This window comes from Pelophylax lessonae, assembly GCF_965119305.1.
Source record: "Pelophylax lessonae genome assembly, chromosome: 3".
Taxonomy (NCBI): Eukaryota; Metazoa; Chordata; class Amphibia; order Anura; family Ranidae; genus Pelophylax; species Pelophylax lessonae.
The window spans coordinates 587,042,143-587,064,781 of record NC_138770.1 but is presented as its reverse complement, the minus strand read 5'-3'; the positions used below and the strand labels follow the sequence as shown (position 1 = coordinate 587,064,781).

The 22,639-nt window shown below is 44.4% G+C and overlaps 1 protein-coding gene across 1 annotated transcript in view; it reads right to left on the bottom strand.

The window, feature by feature from the left end:
• The window catches only part of PLEK (pleckstrin), a 180,183-nt gene extending 157,869 nt beyond the window's left edge, over window positions 1-22,314 (bottom strand). Inside the window, exon 1 of the mRNA XM_082250275.1 lies at window positions 21,950-22,314. Within this exon, the coding sequence (XP_082106401.1) occupies window positions 21,950-22,128 (179 nt within the window). The 5' untranslated portion in view covers window positions 22,129-22,314. The remainder of the gene's footprint in view (window positions 1-21,949) is intronic.
• Window positions 22,315-22,639: the final 325 nt, after the last annotated feature.

Sequence of the window (22,639 nt, the reverse complement as noted above, 5' to 3'; positions counted from 1 at the left end):
TGGAATGGGATGAGTGGCAGTGGTAATTGGGGGGATGGAATAAGTGGCAGTGGAAAAAGATGGCATGAGTGGCAGCTGTGGGGGAGAATGGGATCAGTGGCAGCAGTAGTGGTGGGGTACATGGAATTGGATGAGTGGCAGTGGTGGTGGTAGTGGTGGGGGGATGGGATGAGTGGCAGAGGTGATGGTGGGATGGAATCAGTGGCAGCGGTGGTGGGATGAGTGGTGGTGGTAGTGGTGGGGGATGGGAGGGGATCATTGGCAGCGGTGGTGGGGGGGGGTAATGAGATCAGTGGCAGTGGTGGGAATGAGATCAGTGGCAGCCGTGGAGATGAGATTAGTGGGGCGACCCAGCCCCATGCTTCATACCCGCACACTTGGATAAAAGAGGCGGCGGGGGCAGCAAATAGTGGGATCATTGGTAGCGGTGGTGGTGAACGGGGTGGGATCAGTGGCAGCGGTGGTGGTGAACGGGGTGGGATCAGTGGCAGCGGTGGTGGTGAATGGGGTGGAAGCAGTGGCAGTGGTGGGGGTGAATGGGGTGGGATCAAAGTCAGCGGTGGTGGTGAGGGGGGTGGGATCAGTGACAGCGGTGGTGGTGAGGGAGGTAGGATCAGTGACAGCGATGGTGCTGAGGGGGGTAGGATCAGTGACAGCCGTGGTGGTGAGGGGGAAGGATAAGTGACAGCAGTGGTGGTGAGGGGGGTGGGGTTAGTGACAGCAGTGGTGGTGAGGGGGGTGGGGTTAGTGACAGAAGTGGTGGTAAGGGGGGTGGGATTAGTGACAGCAGTGATGGTGGGGGGTGGGATTAGTGACAGCAGTGATGGTGAGGGGGGTGGGATTAGTAACAGCGCTGGTGGTGAGGGAGGGTAGAATTAGTGACAGTAATGATGGTGAGGGGGGTGGGATTAGTGACAGCAGTGATGGTAAGGCGGGTGGGATTAGTGACAGCGGTGGTGGTGAGGGGGTAGGATTAGTGACAGCGGTGGTGGTGACGACGGTGGAATTGGTGACAGTGGTGGTGGTGAAGGGGGTGGGATTAGTGACAGCAGTGGTGGTGAGGGAGGTGGGATAAGCGACAGCAGTGGTGGTGAGGGGGGTAAGATTAGTGACAGCAGTGATGGTGAGGGGGTGGGATTAGTGACAGTGGTGGTGGTGAGGGGGGTGGGATTAGTGACAGCGGCGGTGGTGATGGGGTGGAATTAGTGACAGCGGTGGTGGTGAGGGGGTGGAATTAGTGACAGCAGTGATGTCATCTTCCCCCCACCACCTCTGCTTCTTATTGATCCCCCCCACCACAGATCTCATTCCTATCTGTTGTAGAGGTAATGGGGGAATAGGGATGAGATCTGTCGTGGGGGGATCAGTAAGAGGCAGAGGTGGTGGCGGATGGGTACAGTTGCACTAGCAATATGTCACTTACCTTGTCAGTCAGTCCATTCCCCCTTAGCATCCACTACACAAGCCTCCATGGGGTCTCCTTGCACAGAGGAGAGCCCCCCCCCCCATCTCTATTGGTATCAGCTGATTTTTTTTAATCTCCTCCTCCATGCACACTGCTTCTCTCAATCCCTGAAGAGGATAGGCGGGGCTCCAGACTCTTGTGCTCAGCTCTGCCTCCCCTCAGCGGCCGGCCACACCCCCCCACACGGCCGAAGGAATAAACTAATGGACTGACAGATAAACAGGTGGGCCCGCCGCCCCCCCCCCACAGTGGCGGAACTCCAGGGCCCATTCGCAATGGCAACTGCTGCGACTCTGGTAGTTCCGCCACTGCCTTGATGAATTAAAAAAGTTTCAATCATTCTTCTCCAGACTGTATATATTACATTTCTGAAGTCTTAAAGATAAACAGATAAAAAAGGTACCAGGATGTTGATCCCTTTTTAAATGATGAATAGGTAAAATGTTCCATAGGAATGCATTCCCTAATAAGTAATCTGCCAATACTCCTATCGTGAAGTGGTCTTCTAACTATTAGCTCCTGATATAGTGACCAGTCTCAGCTGGGAGTATCAGTAAGCTTGAATGGCTGGTCACCTACTTCACCTTTTTAGTCCTGTATAGTCAGGATCGAGATCAGAGTTTCTCAACCAGGGTTCCTCCAGAGGTTGCAAAGGGTTCCTTGAACAATACGAAATGTCTGTCTCTCGGATAGGTTCCCACTGACACCACTGATCCGTTTGGCCATCTGTAAGGGGGAATTTATCCCAATGACCACAAGTGTAAGGACTATTCTTCCCACTGACCATCACATTAATGTATTATTAGTAGTTATAGTAATTTTAAGCAGGGGTTCCCTGAGAATGGAAAGGTATTAAAGTTTCTCTGTGTTGAAAAGGCTGAGAAAGGCTGATCTAGAAAGTAAAAAAAACTGTAAATAGGCACAGTTACATTATATCTGCCCATTCATGCCCCACATTTCACCATTCTGAGTGATGACACTGTAACAGTCAAGCAAAGCCTGCCAGGAAATGTAGTTTGCTAGTGGCCTGCTGTGAAATCCGGTCATGAATCAGGAATACTGAAAGTCAAAGAACCACTTTGGAGGTGGAGGTTTCCAAGGGCTATGTTTTTTCTGGAGTGCCAGTGACCAGTGAAAATGGACAACTGTTGCACTGTACAACAATCAGGTACGAAATTCAAGCAATTTTTGAGGGTTAACATTGAAGTCTATGGCTCTCAAGTTGCATGAAAGTCGAATCAAAGTAGTGCACAAACTACTTTAAAGTCGCTGCAACTTTAAGTCGCAAATATTTGAATGGTTATCATTGAAAAAAAACTTGTCATGCAACTTTCACGTCCAACGATGCTTGACAAGTTGCACAAGTGTGAATGGAATTTAAAGGATTAGTACATCATTGACTGGCTACTCGGTCTTGTGGGGACTCTTGAAATGTTGACCACTTACCAGTTTGGTAAAAGGCTCAGGGATCTCAACGGGATACACAATCCAAAAATAGGTAGCCGAAACTATTAAGTATATCCATGTTATTTATAGCAATTAGAGGGTAAAACCATATGATTGCGCATGCATTTCAGCCAATCCTGGCCAAAATTGTAAACTTCAACAGGGTAATACTACCCAATCCCCAGTAGGAGCCTGAACCAAGGTGACACGTAAAAATTTACTATAATGACATATTTAGGTGTTGCTATGAAAAACATTGCTTTTCTCTAAACTGGCAAACAGTGGGGGCATGGACAAAGAGTTTCTAACCTGGCTATTCAACCAATTGTTTTACTTTGGCAGGCCACCACTTGGACCTTTAGAAAGAATACCTAACCAAATTTGAGATAAGAAGTCTAATGCTGGTAATTACTGGCACGATTGTTCAGTAATTAGAGTGTAAATGTACTGTTTTGGAGGAATATATGATGTGAACAGATAGATTTGGAAGTTTATTTTTTACAAAAGCCCACAACCCCAATCACATCCTAATCTGGCTTCTATGATTTGTATTAAAGCTAACAAGGCATAAAATCTTCATTTGCAGTGTGTTGGATGTAGACTAAGACGTGGTGTGACGACTCTCTATAGGGATGAATGATAACAGCAATGAACAGCTATTAAAACCAACAAATGTTTCTAGTGTCTGCAAACATTACAATGGCTATATTTATAGATATGACAAATTTTACTGAGAGCTGGATTGCTCCTGAAGGAGGAGATACCCAGGTGATAGGAGAATAGCAGAAATTGTGACTTGACCCAGTTAACATGAAATGCAGCTTTTTATTTTATCTAAGGAAAGTGACGAATGACTTGTCAACTGACCATTTGTCACATATTAAAAAAGCTGTCATTGTGGACATCTCATGCCGAAAATGTCACTTTCCTAGCTGTTATGTTGATCCACTTGCTTCAATACTTTGACCAAGAACGCAGATAAGAACATCTGGCTACTTTTTTCTTTCCTGATCTACACACTTGTTCTGGGTTGGTGACTTAGAATGTACTGAAGCCAGATGATCCTTGGATGCCCTTGCTGATGCCAATGGACTGGCAAGTACCTGGTTTTTCTAAATCAGCTACAGTATTTGTAGCTGCTAACTTTTAAAATTATTTTTAAAAAAAGATTAGGTTCTTCTTTAAATGAAATGTCTCTGTCACATATTAAAATGATACTGATTTTGTACTGTATACCAGATTGTGGAAGTCAGTTTAATTTTAACAGCCATGTTGCATTTTGCCAGTTAATCATCAAGGGAAAATCAGCGTAACGTCTAACTCAGTACAAAACCTTTTGTTTTGATCAAAGCAGGGAAGGGATAAAAACTTTGTCAGGTTTTTATTTGCAGTCAGGGTACCCACTGGGGAGATTTCCACTCACTTCCTACCTGATCAGGAAGTAGAAGGAAACCTCTCCCATAAACTTTAACTAAACTCACCCCCAAATCCCCAGGACTATGAACCCATACTTAGTAATGCATCACTGCTTCATAGGAGAATAGCTTGTAGTATATAACACATGAGCTAAAAACATCTCTCCCAGTCTGCTAAAAAAAAAAAGTGAATTTGCTGGGCCATAAATACACTATATTACCAAAAGTATTGGGACGCCTGCCTTTACACGCTATAACAGCTTCTACTCTTCTGGGAAGGCTGTCCACAAGGTTTAGGACTGTGTCTATGGGAATGCTTGGGGTGGAGGAACTTGAGTGGCCTGCACAGAGTCCTGACCTCAACCCAATAGAACACCTTTGGGATAAATTAGAGCGCAGAGCCTGAGCTTCTCTCCAACATCAGTCCCTGACTTCACAATGAGCTTCTGGAAGAATGGTCAAACATTACCATAGACACACTCCTAAAACCTTGTGGACAGCCTTCCCAGAAGAGTTGAAATTGAAACTGTTATAGCTACAAAGGGTGGGCGAACTCAATATTGAACCCTACAGACTAAGACTGGGATGCCATTTAAGTTCATATGCGTGTAAAGGCAGTCGTTCGAATACTTTTAGTAATATAGTGTATAATCAAGACGCCCCCGGTGAAGAAGTCGGATGTGACGAAACGCATCGGAACGTGGCCATACGGCGTCCATATTTGAGTTAATACAGAAAGGAGGGAGCCTCTGGTGATTGGTCTGTCTATCGTGGAGCTGACAGATGAACACAGGAGTTCCCACTACGTGCTTGCGGACTGGTTTATGTGATTATGTACTCTTTTAACAAGTGAGTGGAATGTTTAATGTTTTTAATAAACTGTTTGGTTGAAACGTTATTACGCTAGTGGCGGTTTCTGTCTCTTATACCCACATACACATTTGAGTGGAGCCACTATTGAATTAAGGACTGATTCATGGTTGGACGGAATATAGTGTTGGTGACATGCTGTTTATGCCTGATGCATGAAAGTGGGGAGGCATTGGGATCTGGTGAGTCTCCAATCATACTACATATCCCCCGGCACAGTGGTGATGGAGAGTGACGGTGTTCCTTCTAACTTTCACTAGTATCTACTCCCTGTGGATGAAAGTTGTTATCCACTGTCTGCATGAATATCACTATGGATTTTTGATGGACTATTTATGGACTTTGTATGATTTTATGAGGAAGTGCGTAATAGCCTGGTGATCATAAGTGTAGTCTGGCACATCAGAAAGAGTAGTAGTTCATTTTATCCATTAAAATTAACCTTGATAGGTGGGAAGGGGTTACCACCATCCCTGCGCTACTGAAATTTATATCTAATACTATCTTGCAGAGAGATTACCTCGTTAGATTTATTTCATCCTATATAGTGTATAATCATATTTACTATACAGTAATAGACAAATACTATACATGTCCTTATATGTGCAACCTGCTATACAAGTATGTTCCTACAATAAATGACTAATAGTTTAAAAAATTGGCATGTTGGAAAATTACTTGTTATCAAGGAAACCTGAAAGAGATAGTGAAGCACTGATGGCTCCTAGCTGTACCGTATTGATAAAGTAGGATTGACATACTAAAGGAGAAGAGCGTGTCCACTTTCAAATTGAATTTGTACTCATCTTAGCAAATGAGGTAAAATAAAGTTAAAATTACTTTGCAAAGAGCACCCAATCCAATGCAAGAAAAATATTTTTAAAATTGGATTTTTGCTTTCACCTGACTGGATGATGAGGTCAGCACAACTTCACCTAAATTACTAAGTTAAAGCTGATCTCCAGGTTTCATTTAACTTTAAAAAGTTCACCTAAGGCTAGGTGCACACCTTTGCGGGCCGTGCGGCCCACGTTTGCTCGGACACAAGGGCCTATTCATTTGAATGGGCTGGCATGCCCTGTGAAACTGCAGGAAATAAGTCCCTGCACTGCTTTGGAGATCGCAGTGGGTAGGGAACCATGAGTACAGCACAGTTCCCCGTGTGGGTGGCGTGACATTAGGATTAATAGCCAAGCAAACTAGGATAATAGTCAAGCAAACAATTTATTTCAAGAACAGATGCAGTGGCTGCGAGCAACTTCATAAACTATACCTGGCCTCAGCTACATACAGTATACAGCACATAACACAATTCCAGCAGCATGTAAGAGGGGCTTTGTGGTTGACTGGTTTTGGTGCCAAAAGCACAAGTCCCTACTCCCGCTCGAGTTCTACTAGAACACATCCCTCCTGCTAAGGCTGAACCCTACACCATCTTGTGCCCTGCTCCTTGCAATTGGCCTCCACACGACATTCCCAGCCATAGACCTTTGTATCCCCAAGGAAGGAATGTCCACACAAGAAATAGTTTTGCTGCACTTTATTGGGGGTATTCAGGAAACAGCATTGCAGTTACATCACTAGGACATACATTCCGGGGGGTTACTTGACATTACACAGTCAATACCATTGGGTGGACGGTCCGCAGTAGTCACAAGTGAAAGCATGTGCATCCCCCTCAGTATTAATCTCCCTTACAGAATCTGTTCTGCCCAGGGTCATTAGTACTCACAGGACTGTGCTTTCTAAAGTCATCTTCTTGCTACGTACATCTCTCCTTGGAGACCCCCAGGGAAGCAGATTCATACAAGGATCTTTGACCTGGCCCAAAAGGCCTTTTGCAATCCGCCCTAGGCCCAACCTCCATAAGGGACAGAAAGACTACAGTTAGCTAGTCTTGAGTGCAGGTCTACTCAACTTGGCTTCCTGCCCTACCCAGGGCCTACCCTTGCTGGTTACATCCACATAGATGTGGAGTGTTTAGCTTCCATGCCTCAAGTCTGTGCCCCTCTCTACCTGGCCTATAACAGGAGGGCTGTATTTAAAAGGGACCTAGCATCTGAAGACTTTACGTGCTGTAACCAATCACTATTCTGTTACAGAGCCACCTAGTGGCAAAGTAGCTAACTGCACCTGCCTACAAGTGGGCCATGATCTTCCTGCCCCGCTTGCGGAACAAAATTACTTAGGGCTAAGTGCTACTCACCCATTCACATGAGTGTATTTTTTGAATGAATGCAAAGCTTCCTCTGATTGTCTGCGGTGGGCTGATGACATCACAAACTTGGCCAGTCAGAGGAAGCTTTGCATTCATTTAGTGAATGCAAAGCTTCCTGTAAAGGTCCAGGCAGCATTTAGCCCAACTCAACTTGGTTCCATGAGCAGGTCGGGAATTCGACATCCCACTGCCGGAACATAGTGCTGTATACTGCATGTGGCTGAGGCTATATACAGTTTATACAGCACTCCCAGCCGCTGCAACTGTTAGTGAAGTAAATAGCTTTGGACCAGCTTGGTTCAAGAGAACTACATAAAACCTGGGGGTGAGCTTTAAAGTTAAAATGACTAGGTATTCTTTGCAAACTGAATGTTCACTTCATTCACTAAGATAAGTGAAAATTATTTTTGAAAGTAATACAGGCTTAGCAGATCATGTTTAATACCCACATTCCTTTTTTTTTTTTTGTCATAGTAATCACCTACCTGGTGTCCGTGTTTAGCTACGTGTACAACAGTCAGGTAAGTTCCATCAATGTCTTTGCCCGGTTGGGTTTTAATGATGATGACCAATTTCAATTGTCACGGTGTTACTGCTAAAACCACAATTTAAAGGGGCTCTAGGTTTTACCCACTTGGATAAGGAAACAGACATTTAAAAAGATATAAACAAGGATCTATGTCACAGTTCATGAAATCCTATATCCTGAAGGATTTACTACAGTGTTGGTTAAAAAAAAAAAAAACAATTCTCACCACAAATCAAAAAATTGGAGTTATTACATTTGTAGCACCTATATCAGCCTTGTTTTTCTCAAGGTCTGACAGACATCATATGAGATTATGCCCTGAGGATCAGATTGTATTAAAAAGTCTTTTAATTTATAGCTCTGATAAACCAAAATGGTGAACTTTTAGAAGAGAAGTGCAGGAAAAAGAACAAAACAAACACACATACCCACCTAGATGGTTGCAACATGGATCTAAGCTGCAGCTCACCTGTCCCACGCCGGCTCTACACTGAGAACCGAGTGATCAAAGACTTCTGATTGCTCAGTTCTTAGGTCTGCCCTGCCCCTTCAGCAATCACTGGAGTGCCAGGCTGGGGAGGGTGGGAGAGGCTTGCTCAGGCCCTACTATTTGGTTTGACGCTTTTGATACTTCCAGACGCCTGCCTTTGCCTTCTGTCTAGTACATTTCAGCCTAGTCTTGCACATTAACCACTTGACCTCCAGAAGATTTTATGACCAGGCCATTTTTTGCAATACGGCACTGTGGGACACCGTACCCAAATAAAATTGATGTCCTTTTTTCCCTCAAATAGAGCTTTCTTTTGGTAGCGTTTGATCACCTCTGTGGTTTTTATTATTTGCGCTATAAAAAAACAACTGACAATTTAAAAAAATATTTATATTCTTTGCTTTCTGCTCGAAAACATACACAATAAAAAAAAAATGTAAAAAAAATGATTCATCAATTTAGGCCAATATGTATTCTGCTACATATTTTTGGTAAAAAAAAAAATCCAAATAAGCGTATATATTGATTGGTTTGTACAAAAGTTCTAAAAAGCGTCTACGAACTATGTGATACATTGATGGAATTTTTATTTATTATTTTTTTTTTTTTACTAGCAATGGTGATTAACAAATTATAGCAGGAATGCAATATTGTGGCGGACAAATTTGACAACTAACTGACAAAAAACTGTGTGCATGCACCAATGCAGTGCATGTTATTTTAGCTTGCAGAGCTTGGATTCACTGAATGAGTTTACCAAAAATGTAAATATTGCGGAATATACAGCCTCATGCTACATAACTAAGCTCCATTTCAAGCTGAATAAACTCAATTATTAACCACTTCTGGACCGGAAGGATTTACCCCCTAATGACCAGGCCATTTTTTGCGATACGGCACTGTGTTACTTTTAGTGACAATTGCACGGTCATGCGATGCTGTACCCTAATAAAATGTATGTCTTTTTTGCCCACAAATAGAGCTTTCTTTTGGTGGTATTTGATCACCAGTTCGTTTTTCTTTTTTTGTTTTTTTGCGCTATAAACAAAAAAAAACAGACAATTCTGAAAAAAATAAAAAATATGTTTTACTTTCTGCTATATAACACCCCCCCCCCCCCCCCCAAAATGTAAAAATAAAATTGTTTTATCATTTTAGGCTAATTTGTATTCTGCTACATAATTTTTGTAAAAAATCCCAATAAGTGTATATTGATTGGTTTGTGCAAAAGTTATCATGTCTACAAACTAGGGGAAAGATTTATGTCATTTTTTATTTTTTTACTAGTAATGGCGGCGATTAGCGATTTTTATCGGGACTGCAACATTGCAGCGGACAGATCGAACACCTAAATGACATTTTTGACACTTTTGGGGGGACCAGTGACATTACTACAGTAATCAGTGCTAAAAATTTGCACTGTTACTGGAATAATGACACTGGCAGGGAAGGGGTTAACACCAGGGACAATCAAAGGGTTAAATGTGTCCCTACATAGTTACATAGTTTGTGAGGTCGAAAAAAGACATCAGTCCATCCAGTTCAACCTATGATGTGTGTGTGTGTTTGATGTTAACTGTACATTGTATACCCCTGTATGTTGTGGTCTTTAAGGTGCCCATCGAATAGTTTTTTGAAACTATCGATGCTCCCTGCTGATACCACTGCTTGTGGAAGAGAATTCCACATCCTTACTGCTCTGACAGTGAAGAACCCCTTACGTATTTTAAGGTTAAACCATTTTTCCTCAAGTTTTAGTGAGTGGCCACGTGTCTTATTGTATTCCCTTTCTCTGAATAGTTTGTTCCTTATGCTAGGGTCGCCAGTACAGTATTTGTACATTGATATCATATCCCCCCTCAATCGTCTCTTCTCCAGAGAGAATAAGTTCAGTGCTTGTAGTCTTTCCTCATAGCCGATGTCCTCCATTCCCCTAATTATTTTTGTTGCCCTTCTCTGGACTCTCTATAGTTCCAGCACATCCTTCCTGGACCAGTGCCCAGAACTGGACAGCATACTCCAGATGTGGCCGGACCAGAGTCTTGTAGAGTGGAAGAATAATCTCTTTATTTCTGGAGTGAATCCCCTTTTTTATACATGCCAGTATTCTGTTGGCTTTGCTTGCAGCGGCTTGGCATTGCATGCCACTGCCAAGTCTGTTGTCTACCAATACCCCCAAGTCCTTTTCCATCCTAGACTCAACCAGAGGTTTCCCCCCCCCCCCCCCCCCCCAGTGAGTAGCTTGCTTTCGTGTTTCTGGCACCCAAGTGCATTACTTTACATTTTTCAACATTAAACCTCATCTGCCATGTAGTTGCCCACCTCGTTATTTTGTTCAGGTCCGCTTGTAAGGTTTCCACCATCCTGCCCAGAAGATATTGGCATGCTTAGTTTAGTATCATCCGCAAATACTGAGATTGTACAAGATATCCCCTCCTCTAGATCATTTATGAATAAATTAAACAGGATTGGTCCCAGGACAGAACCCTGGGGGACCCCACTTTCCACACCCGCCCAATCCGAGTACTCTATCCAGGGACTCACCTTATGGTCCATACCTACCTTCCTTAGTTTGAACAGTAAGCGTTTGTGGGGAACGGTGTCAAAGGCCTTTGCAAAGTCCAGATACACCACATCCACAGGCTTACCTTTATCTAGGTGGCAGCTCACTTCATCGTAGAAGGTTAATAGATTGGTTTGGCAAGAACGATTTTTCATGAATCCATGCTGATTACTACTTATAATACCGTTTTCATTACTAAAGTCTTGTATGTGGTCCCTTAACATCCCCTCCAAAATCTTGCAGACTACTGATGTTAGGCTGACCGGCCTATAGTTACCCGGGATATATCTCGGGCCTTTTTTAAATATTGGTACCACGTTGGCTTTTTTCCAATCAGCTGGCACCATACCCATCTGTAAACTATCCTTAACCACATCCCGCCCGCCCTATAGCAAAATGACGGCGGGATTGTGGTTGTATTATCCTGACCGGACGTCATATGACGGCGGCAGGATAATACAGCTCGCGCCCCCCAGCGGCGATCGGTGATGCGAGGTGTCAGCCTGACACCCTGTATCTCCGATCTCGGTAAAGAGCCTACTGACGTAGGCTCTTTACCATGTGACCAGCCGTGTCCAATCACGGTTGGTCACATAGTAAACAGGAAGAGCCGATCGGCAGCTCCCCTGACAGGGGGGGGGGGGGGTCGGCACTGGTAATCAGATCATTGATTACCAGTGCAGACCCTCGGGGGGGAGTGCCACTAGAACCACCAGGGATGCCCACCCATGACCCCAGGCATGCCCACCATGACCCCAGAGATGCCCACTATGGCCACCAGGGATGGCAATCAGGGTTCAGGGAGCCCCCCATTTGCCCTCCCCATCAGTGCTGCCTGCCAGTGCCCTTCCTATCAGTGCTGCCCACCAGTGCCCATCATTGTCATCTATCAGTGTCGCCCACCAGTGCCCATTATTGCCCCCCAGTGCCGCCTATCAGTGCCCATTAGTGCCCATCAGTGCCGCCTATCAGTGCCGATAAGTGCCACCTATCAGTGCCCATCAGTGTCCACCAGTGTCGCCTATCAGTGCCCATTAGTGCCCATCAGTGCCACCTATCAGTGCCCATTAGTGCCGCCTATCAGTGCCCAGCAGTGCCGCCTATCAGTGCCTACCAATGCTGCATATCAGTGCTACCTATCAGTGCCACCCATCAGTGCCTCCTCATCAGTGCCTGTCAGTGCAGTCTCATCAGTGCTAATCAGTACAGGAAAAAATTATTTATTTACAAAATTGTATAACATAAACAAAAAAAACTTTTTTTTTTTTCAAACTTTTCGGTATTTTTTTATTTGTTTAGCAAAAAGGAAAAAACCCAGAGGTGATCAAATACCACCAAAAGAAAGCTCTATTTGTGGGGGGAAAATGACATAAATTTGGTGTAGGTACAGTGTTGCATGACCGCGCAATTGTCATTCAAAATGCAACAGCGCTAAAAGGGGAAAATTAGCCTGGGCAGGAAGGGGGTGAAAGTGCCCGGTATTGAAGTGGTTAAAGATCAAGAATAATGGTTTGGCAATCACCTGGCTGAGCTCTTTAAGAACCCTGGGGTGCAAGCCATCCGGTCCCGGTGATTTATGTATGTTAAGTTTCTCTAGTTTAGTTCTAAGTCTATCTTCTGTTAGCCATGGGGGTACTTCCTGAGGTGTATTATTTAGTTTAGCCTTACCAGCTGGGTTAGTGTAGCCCCCCCAATTCTTTTGTGAAGACTGAAGAGAAGAAATTATTTAACACTTCCGCCTTTTCTCTGTCCTCAGTGGCCAGATTTCCTTTGTCGTCTTTTATGGGGCCAATGTGTTCTGGCCTCGCTTTCTTACTTTTTATATACCTAAAGAATTTCTTGGGGTTCTTTTTACTCTCTTCCGCTATATGTCTCTCGTGTTCTATTTTAGCCGCCTTGATTTCGTCTTTACATTTCTTATTACACTCTTTGTAATGCTTGAATGCTGCCAATGACCCCTCAGTCTTGTATTTTTTGAAGGCCTTTTCTTTAGTATTAATATGCATTTTTATGTTGGAGTTTAGCCACCCAGGGTTTAGTTTTGCTCTTTTAAATTTATTTCCCTTTGGAATGCACTGGTCAATCCCTTTGTTTAGTATGCTCTTGAAGCACTCCCATTTTTCCTCCATGTTCTTTGTTCCCAGGGTTCTATCCCATTTGATATTTTCTAGCAGAGAGCGCAGTTTTGGGAAATTGGCTCTTTTGAAATTCAGTGTCCTTATATTACCCTTTTGTTTCCTATTACTATAATTAATACTGAAACGTATTGACCTATGGTCACTGTTTCCTAAGTTGCCCCATATTTCTATATCCGTGAGCAGGTCTGTATTGTTGGAGATCAGTAGGTCAAGTACCGCATTGTTTCTTGTCGGTGCATTCACCATCTAACCCATGAAATTGTCCTGCAAAACATTTAGGAACTGCCGAGCCTTGGCTGAGTGTGCGGTTCCTTCTGCCCAGTCTATATCTGGATAATTAAAGTCCCCCATTATAATGACATTTCCCATCCTTGCTGCCAATCCTATCTGTAAAAGGAGGTCCACCTCCCCCTCCTCCCTTTGGTTGGGGGGCCTATAGCATACGCCCAATATTACATTATAGTGCCGTCCCTATGGGGTGCATTCTAACTGTGGGGGGGGGGGGGCTTGCTGCATGAACACAGAGACCTGTGTTCCTAAATAAGAGGAATACAGGATCCCTGTGTTCATAACTGACAGAACAGCGGTTCTGGAAAGACCACGGGTGCGAATGGAGGCACGCACTACCCCGCTACTGGTCCTGCGAAGCGACGTAAAGGTACATCGTTTCACGGGACAGAGCCTACCTGCCGCAGTAAATCTACGGCGGCTGGTCGGCAAGCGGTTAATGTATCTTTAATAGAAACTTATCTTTAGATGGATTTTTACCCCAAAAGCATTTTAATAAAATAAATTTGATAAAAATAAAAAAAATCTAAATTTAAAAAAAATCTAATATCTAATTATTTTTACTTTTTTTTTTTTATTGATTTTTAGCCACTCTGGCAACAGGCTCCACCCCTTCCCCGTGTGCAGATGGGGTTTTGCTCTTTGTTCTCCAGTGGGGCATAGTATGGAAATAAGTGCAACCAGACGAAATTCACTTCATATCAAACTTTCCACCTAAAGACCCACCTTACACAAGAACTGATGTGCAAGGCTTAAATGCACACACTTTGCATGACAATATAAGACGTGCCAACTCATTTTATACTTTAGGGAATGTGAACATTGTTGCAACATGTTGCAGTGCATTGATACACATCTAATAACGTGTTTGTTTGTTTGTCTGTTTTGCTAATTCCCATTCCCTTAAAGAGGAAGTAAACCCTCTGAAAAAAAAATTTGAAAAAAAAAACCTGTAAAGACAAAGACATTATGAGCTAGTATAGATCGCATACTAGCTCATTATGAAGTACTTACCTAAAAACGAAGCCCCCGCAGTGCCACCGCTCAGCGACAGGACGGCCGACATGTTCGGCCGTCCTGCTTCCTGGATCGCATCCTCCGGCCACCTGATGGCATGCACCTTAAAGCGGAGTTCCACCCAAAATTTGAACTTCCGCTTTAGGGAGTCCTGACCCCCTGACATGCCACATTTGGCATGTCATTTTTTTGGGGGGGGGGGCGGGTACCTAATTTTGACAGGTACCCGCTCCCACTTCCGCTCGGAGCGCCGCGGCGCCCTGAGCGGAAGTTCTCCTCTCCCCCTCCCTCCCTGCAATCTTCTGGGACATGTCAGAGGTCCCAGAAGATTGCCGGCCAATCAAGACGCGCAGCGCGACTCGCGCATGCGCAGTGGGTACCCGGCTGTGAAGCCGCAAACTGTCACAGCCGGGTGCCCACAGCAGTGATGCCGGTGCCGAGGGAGATGATCGAGGCTTCGGGCGGCCGCATCGCTGGACCGTTGGACAGGTGAGTGAATGGCTGGAACTCCGCTTTAATATAGGCTTACCTATAGGTAAAAGTATTTAAAGTGGGTTTACAACCACTTTAAAGTGTTACTAAACCCACAACAGTAAAATCAGTCTGTATATGCAATAAAGCATGCTTGTTATACTCACTGTGGAACCTAAGAGGTTAATCCTCCGCATTGTGATCCTGTCCTCAATCCATCTCCTAATAGGACAGAGCCTTCTCTGTCCTATTAGATCACTCTGCACATGTATTTAGCAGTTTATATTTAATAAAATAATTGCATGTCCATGTTCTGTGTACTGTGGGAGATCAGATATAGTGAATGCAGGCTCCGGGGTTTAGAAACACTTTAGGAATAGCCCATAATACAGCATCGTACCAACAATTTAGAACACACAAATGGATCACGCAAGTGTGTTGTGCTGCTTTGCCTAGATGTGTCAGGACACCTAGGTATGTCAAAATAAATGGCACCCCAAAACATTGCACTGTGTTTTTTTACCTTACGTTAACCACTTCTGAACTGGAAGGATTTACCCCCCAATGACCAGGCCATTTTTTGAGATATGTGTTACTTTAACTGAAAATTCGTCATGTGACGCTGTACCCAAATAAAATTGATGTACTTTTTTTTCCCACAAATAGAGGTTTTTTTTTGGTGGCATTTGATCACCTGTGTGATTTTTATTTTTTGCGTTATAAACAAAAACAAAATGACATTTCTTAAAAAAGGACAATATTTTTTAGTTTCTGCTGTATAACATTCCCAATAAAGAAAAAAAATCTAATTTTTTCATCATTTTAGGCCAATTTGTATTCTGCTACATATTTTTGGTAAAAAAAAAAAAATTCCAATACGTGTATATTTATTTTATTTATTTCAGGTACTTATATAGCGCTGTCAATTTACGCAGCGCTTTACACATACATTGTACATTCACATCAGTCCCTGCCCTCAAGGAGCTTACAATCTAAGGTCCCTAACTCACATACATACACAGTAGGGCCAATTTTTTTTTTTTTTTTTTTTTTTTTATATACAGGATCCAATTAACCTACCAGCATGTCTTTGGAGTGTGGGAGGAAACCGGAGTGCCCGGAGGAAACCCACGCAGGCACAGGGAGAATTGATTGGTTTGCGCAAAAGTTATTGCGTCTACAAACTAGGGGAAAGAGGTATGTCATTTCTATTTATTTATTTATTTTTTACTAGTAATGGCAGCGATCAGCGATTTTTAGTGGGACTGCAAAATTGCAGCAGACAGATCGGACACCTAACTGACACTTTTGGTTGGACCAGTGACATTACTACAGTAATCAGTGCTAAAAATATGCACTGTCACTGTACTAATGGCACTGGCAGGGAAGGGGTTAACACCAGGGGCAATCAAAGGGTTAATTGTGTCCCTAGATGTGCTTTCTAACTGTGTGGGGGATGGGCTTGCTACATGAACACAGAAACCTGTGTTCCTAAATAAGAGGAGCACAGGATCCCTGTGTTCATTACTGACAGAACAGCAATCTGCCATGTTTACAAAGGCAGGCAAACTGCCGTTCTGTCTCCACGGGGATCGATTGCGGGTGCCTGGCAGCAATGGCGGCCGCCGGACCCGCTGATTAGTTTCCCCGGTGGCGAATGGGGGCGCGTCCCCGCTGGCGGTCCCGCGAAGCGACGTACAGGTATGTTGTTTCGTGGGACAGAGCCGACGTGCCGCAGTAAAACTACAGCGGCTGGTTGGAAAGCGGTTAACACACAATATAATTGCGTGTTTTCCATCGCATTACTGGTATTCCATAATTTGCTTTCTTTTGAAAAATAGACAATTCCTGGAATTCATAAAGACCGCTGCAGACCGGTTTAGCAAAAGTGTCTATCATGTGTTCCTAAAAGTGGTGCGAAATGCGCCAAATTCATGGACCTGTCTAGAACTTGTACTTGGCGCATGTTGCTCCACATATAGAATGCGAGAAATGGCAGTAAAGTAACGCGAGGAATTAACGTCCCAAAAGAGAGCTTTACTGAATTCCCCCCAATGACTTTAAAGTGGAATTTCAGGATTTTCTTAAATTTAAGAAGGTAAGCCCCGCCCCCCGTCCCTCCTATATACAAAGTGACAATCTTCACTTATGGGGATAGTTTACCTTTATCAAATAGCGGACCGCACATCTGCCCACTTTACACAACGGGAGATGATCAGCGGTACGGCGATGCATTCCACTAGTAAAAGCACCTCCCCCACTACACTGAATCACTGGCTAGGCACAAAGTTAACCCTTTGATCATCCCTGATGTTAACCCCTTCCCAGCCAGTGTCATTAGTACAGTAACAATGCATATTTTTTAGCACTGATCACTGAATTAGTGTCACTGGTCCCCAAAAAAGTGTCAAAAGTGGCAGTTATTGTCCGACTGTCCACCACAATATCACAGTCCCGCTATAAGTCGCAGATCGCTGCCATTACTAGTAAAAAAAAAAAAAAAATGAATAAAAATATGCAATAAATTATAGAGGCAATAACTTTTGCACAAACCAATCAATATACACTTCTTGGGATTTTTTTTTACCAAAAATATGTAGCACAATACATATTGGCCTAAATTGATACAGAAATTTGATTTTTTTTTATATATTTTTATTGGATATGTTTTATAGCAGAAAGTAAAAAATATTGTTTTGTTTTTGTGGGGTTTTTTTTTGTTTATAGCACAAAAAATAACACACAGGTGATCAAATACCACCAAAAGAAAGCTCTATTTGTGGGGAAAAAAATTATTTGGCCAAAAAGAAAAAACCCTGCAAAAAATTCCACCCCTTGTCGGGTTTGTTCAGCAGAACCCGATCAATTTAAGTCATGGGTGCTCAATCTGTGGCCCCCCAGCTGTTGCAGAACTATAAGTCCCATAAGGCATTGCAAGGCTGACAGTTACAAGCATGACTCCCAAAGCTGAGGCATGATGGGACTTGTAGTTCCACAACAGCAGGAGGGCCACAGGTTGAGTACCCATGATTAGTCAGTGGTCTCCAAACTGCAGCCCGGGGGCCGCATGCAGCCCTTTGCTTGCATTTATCTGGCCCTTGGGGCACTTTTCCTTTCACTGATACAGGACACTATTCCTCCCACTGACACAATTAATGGGGCATAATTCCTGCTATCAACATCAACAATGGGGCATGATTCCTCCCATTGATGCCAATGATGGGGCACTATTCCTCCTGTTGATGCCAACGATGGGGCACTATTCCTCCCATTAATGCCAACGATGGGCCACTATTCCTGCCATTGATGCCAAGGATGGGACACTATTCCTCCCGTTGATGCCAAGGATGGGGCACTATTCCTCCCATTAATGCCAATAATGGGGCACAATTCCTCCCATTAATGCCAACGATGGGGCACTATTTCTCGAATTATTGCCGACGATGGGGCACTATTCCTCCCATTGATGCCAACAATATGGCACTATTTCACCCATTGATGCCAACGATGGGCCACTATTCCTCCCATTGATGCCAACAATGAGGCACTATTCCTCCCGTTGATGCCAACGATGGGACACTATTCCTCCCGTTGATGCCAATGATGGGGCACTATTCCTCCAATTGTTGCCACCGATGGGGCACTATTCCTCCCAATGATGCAGCACTATTCCTCCCAGTGATAACAACGATGGGATACTATTCCCCCCATTGATGCCAACGATAGGGCACTATTCCTCCCATTGTTGCCAAAGGAAGGGCACTATTCCTCCCATTAATGCCAATAATGGGGCACAATTCCTCCCATTAATGCCAACGATGGGGCACTATTTCTCGAATTATTGCCGACGATGGGGCACTATTCCTCCCATTGATGCCAACAATATGGCACTATTTCACCCATTGATGCCAACAATATGGCACTATTTCACCCATTGATGCCAATGATGGGCCACTATTCCTCCCATTGATGCCAATGATGGGGCACTATTCCTCCAATTGTTGCCACTGATGGGGCACTATTCCTCCCAATGATGCAGCACTATTCCTCCCAGTGATAACAACGATGGGACACTATTCCCCCCATTGATGCCAACGATAGGGCACTATTCCTCCCATTGTTGCCAAAGAAAGGGCACTATTCCTCCCATTGTTGCCAAAGGAAGGGCACTATTCCTCCCAATGATGCCAAAGGAAGGGCACTATTCCTCCCAATGATGCCAAAGAAAGGGCACTATTCCTCCCACTGTTGCCAAAGGAAGGGCACTATTCCTCTCATTGATGCCAATGATGGGGTACTATTCCTCCCAATGATGCCAACGATGGGGCACTATTCCTCCCACCAATGCCAATGACAGAACACTATTTCTCCCACTGATGCCAATGACGGGACACTATTTCTCCCACTGACATCAATTAAGTGGGGCACTATTCCTCCCCTTAATACCAAAGATGCACGGTTTACTCCCACTGACGCCAGGACATTTTCTACTCCCAACGACCACAATCCGGCCCCTCTAAAGTCTGAAAGACAGTAAACTGGCCCTTTGTTTGGAGACCCTGGATTTAAGTGAATGAGACCATCCTGCAACCGGGCTGAAACCACCTAGGATGCACGTGGTTCTGGTGTGGTGGCCCTGCATTCACAGGGATAAAACAGGCGGTGAGGAGGTAACATATCGCCTCCTCACTGGCTGTCAAATGCCTCTGAAACGTAATCCACTTCAGGTCACTTTTCAGAGGGGCGGTAAAGTCTGTTGCATATGCAAACTAAGCATTAAACTTGGTGTACACATATAGATTATTTTGAGGGCCAAATGAAAATAATCAAACAATCACTCCTTCTATGCTATACAGCGCAGACAGAGAAATCTCCATCAGCCACCTGTCAGAATACTAGATCAGCGGCTGCATCTGATTGGATGCAGCTGCTGTCTGATTGATAATTTTCTGCACACTCCTTCAATTTTTCAATCAAGGGATGTTGGGCAGGAGGTCTCGGACGGGGCCACTCACATAGTCAATTTCATCTGGTTGCTCAGGAACCAGCTGAAATTCATAGAGCGTGCATGCAGTCTTCAGGCTCATTTACACTTGCTTTGCTGTATGAAGTGTGATCCGTGTTCAGATCACTCTTTGGGCAGGAATAGACAGCCAGTGAGGAGGCATTTTAATTGCCTCCACATCGCCAGTTTTACCCCCTATACTGGACAATTGCACAGGGGGGTGGAACAGTGGGTATTATTTCTGATGCAAAACAAAGCATTGTGCGTGATCTACCCCAAACCCCCCCCCCCCCGGATTCTTCTTCTTCAGCTAGTGGGAGAGTTATTGAGGGGTGGTAAAAATGTGGCTCAGCCGCAGGGTTTACTGCCCCTTAATTGTCAGTGTAAATGAGGCCTTAAGGCCACTTCACATCTAAGTTGCACAATAATGCAGTTTGCATCCATGTGTGATTTCTATGCGGTGCAATTTTGCAGAATAATTCTTTAAATACGCTGAAAATCACACCGGCACGCAGAAAGCCTTGATTCTTACTGTGAATCGCACAGGAACCACATCGCTTTCTCCGCTGAATGGCTCAAATTGCACTGCATTCCCACCAAAGTCATGCATGCAAGAACTTTGCAAACGCACTGCATCCATATCGCATGGTCGTTTTTTACCATGCAATTCGGTGCAGGTAAATACATTGCGTTTGGGGTGTCGTTAAAGGCGAAGTATAGCCACAGCTATTTTAGCCGTACTTCTCCTATGGGTTACAGGAGTGCAATTCATTTTAGCTGACAATGCTGGAGAAAGGGGGGGGGGGGGGGTGTCAGAGCAGAGAGCCATTGACTGACAGTCCCAGGCTCTCTGCTCACAGAATGCCAAGAACTGAGCGATCAGCGGTGTTTGATCACTCAGTTCTCAGTGCAAAGCTGGCGTGGGGCAGATGCAGCATCAGATTGATGCTGCAGCTACCTAGGTGAGTATCATTTTTTTGTAATAAACCCAAACTTTTCTTTTAAGATTGCACTGACACCCACTGCGGATTGCGAGGACAGTGCAATATGAATGTGGATTTTAGTGGGTACTGAGGCTATAAGTAGTGCATGCGCTACTTTTCTAAAACGCGCTGTACCAAATCCTGTTACTGCGGTACCGTGCGATTTGGTGCCTGAAAATGCACTGCGTTTGCAATCGGCATTTGGGGTGCTGATAGCAATGTATTGGCACACGCAGCAGATTAGGAAAGCAGCGCATTTTGAGCGGGGTGCGCCTTTCCTGCACTGTGTTCTGGTATGAACTCACTCTTAGGATTTAGGAAAAAACATTGTAAGGGGCAGGTGACAATATTAGGAGTTGTGCTTTTAGACATGGATAGAAGGATGAATATGAAGAACACTTTGCATTATTGTATGGCACTTCTTCATATATAGAATACAATGTAATGTGCTATCCTCCCCCTTGTCACATGATCAGCCTCCATTGATAGTACAGGATCCTCCATGATGGCATCCACTCCCATCCTATGACTGCAAATCTGAAAATCCAACAACATCTGTGCACCCCGCTGTCAGCTGATCCTGGAATCCTCATTCTCTTCCAGTAGATGTTCTCTATGAAGTATCAATGTGATACATTGTATGGAATGGAAATGCTCCCATAGGGCACCTTATAAGACATTGGATTGTCTGCAGATCTCCTCCTGTCCACTAAGATGGCAGAGATCTCCTCCTGCTGCCCTATAGGCCCTGATGAGGAGGATGCAGTGCCTCCTCTGTGTACAGTGCTGTGTATTCTCATCTTTCTATCTCTATGACAGCTCAGCAAACCACAGCCATCCCCCTTCATATATCCTTATGGCTGTCCTAAGCAATGCCAGGGGGTGAGAAGATGCCAGCTGCAGCGACCAATCAAAGGGTGGCATTCGGCTATTTCTAAGAGACAGAGCAGTAAGAGCTGACTGCTGATTGGCTGCTGCAGCTGGCCCGTCTTACCCTGCAGTGATTGCTCTCAGCATCCACACAATGACAGCACACAGCTCCGGTACTCACGTTGCTTTCAGCGCTCCGGGCTTCAGCACCACCTCGATCTTATACTTGGCCCCGGTCAGTAATTTGATGGTCCGGTTCTGGCCGAACCTCTGCCCGTCCACCTTAAAATACACCGGCCCGTCATTGGGCTGAATCTTCAGAGAGACCGCGATCTTCACCAGGTTCGGGATCTCCCCCATGTCTGCCCTGACACTGACAGCTGGGCGGGGGCAGGAGGAGGAGGAGGAGGAGGGATCGGCGCTCCCTATGGGACCCGTACACAGGGATGGAGGGCGAAGGACGGCAGCCGGGCAATCCGATGATTTCTGGGCAATCTAATCCTCTGTGATTGCAGCATTCTAATCCCATCTCCGGGGAGGGGGAGGGGAGGGAGGAGGAGGGGGGAGACATCTCCTCCCTGGACACAGATCTCACCATACACTCATCTACAGCGATCGGGGGCTCTATATCATCACTATATTGTTTACGATATGATCAGTCTGTATGAACAGTATATTGTATATGAGCAGTATATATGATCGAAATATTAGCAGTATACAGTATATGATATGATCAGTATATATGAACAGTATAAATATGAGCACTATATATGATCAGTATACATTATGTATATCAACGGTATATATATAGGCAGTATAAAGTATATATGATCAGTATATATGAAGAGTATAAATATGAGCAGTATATATG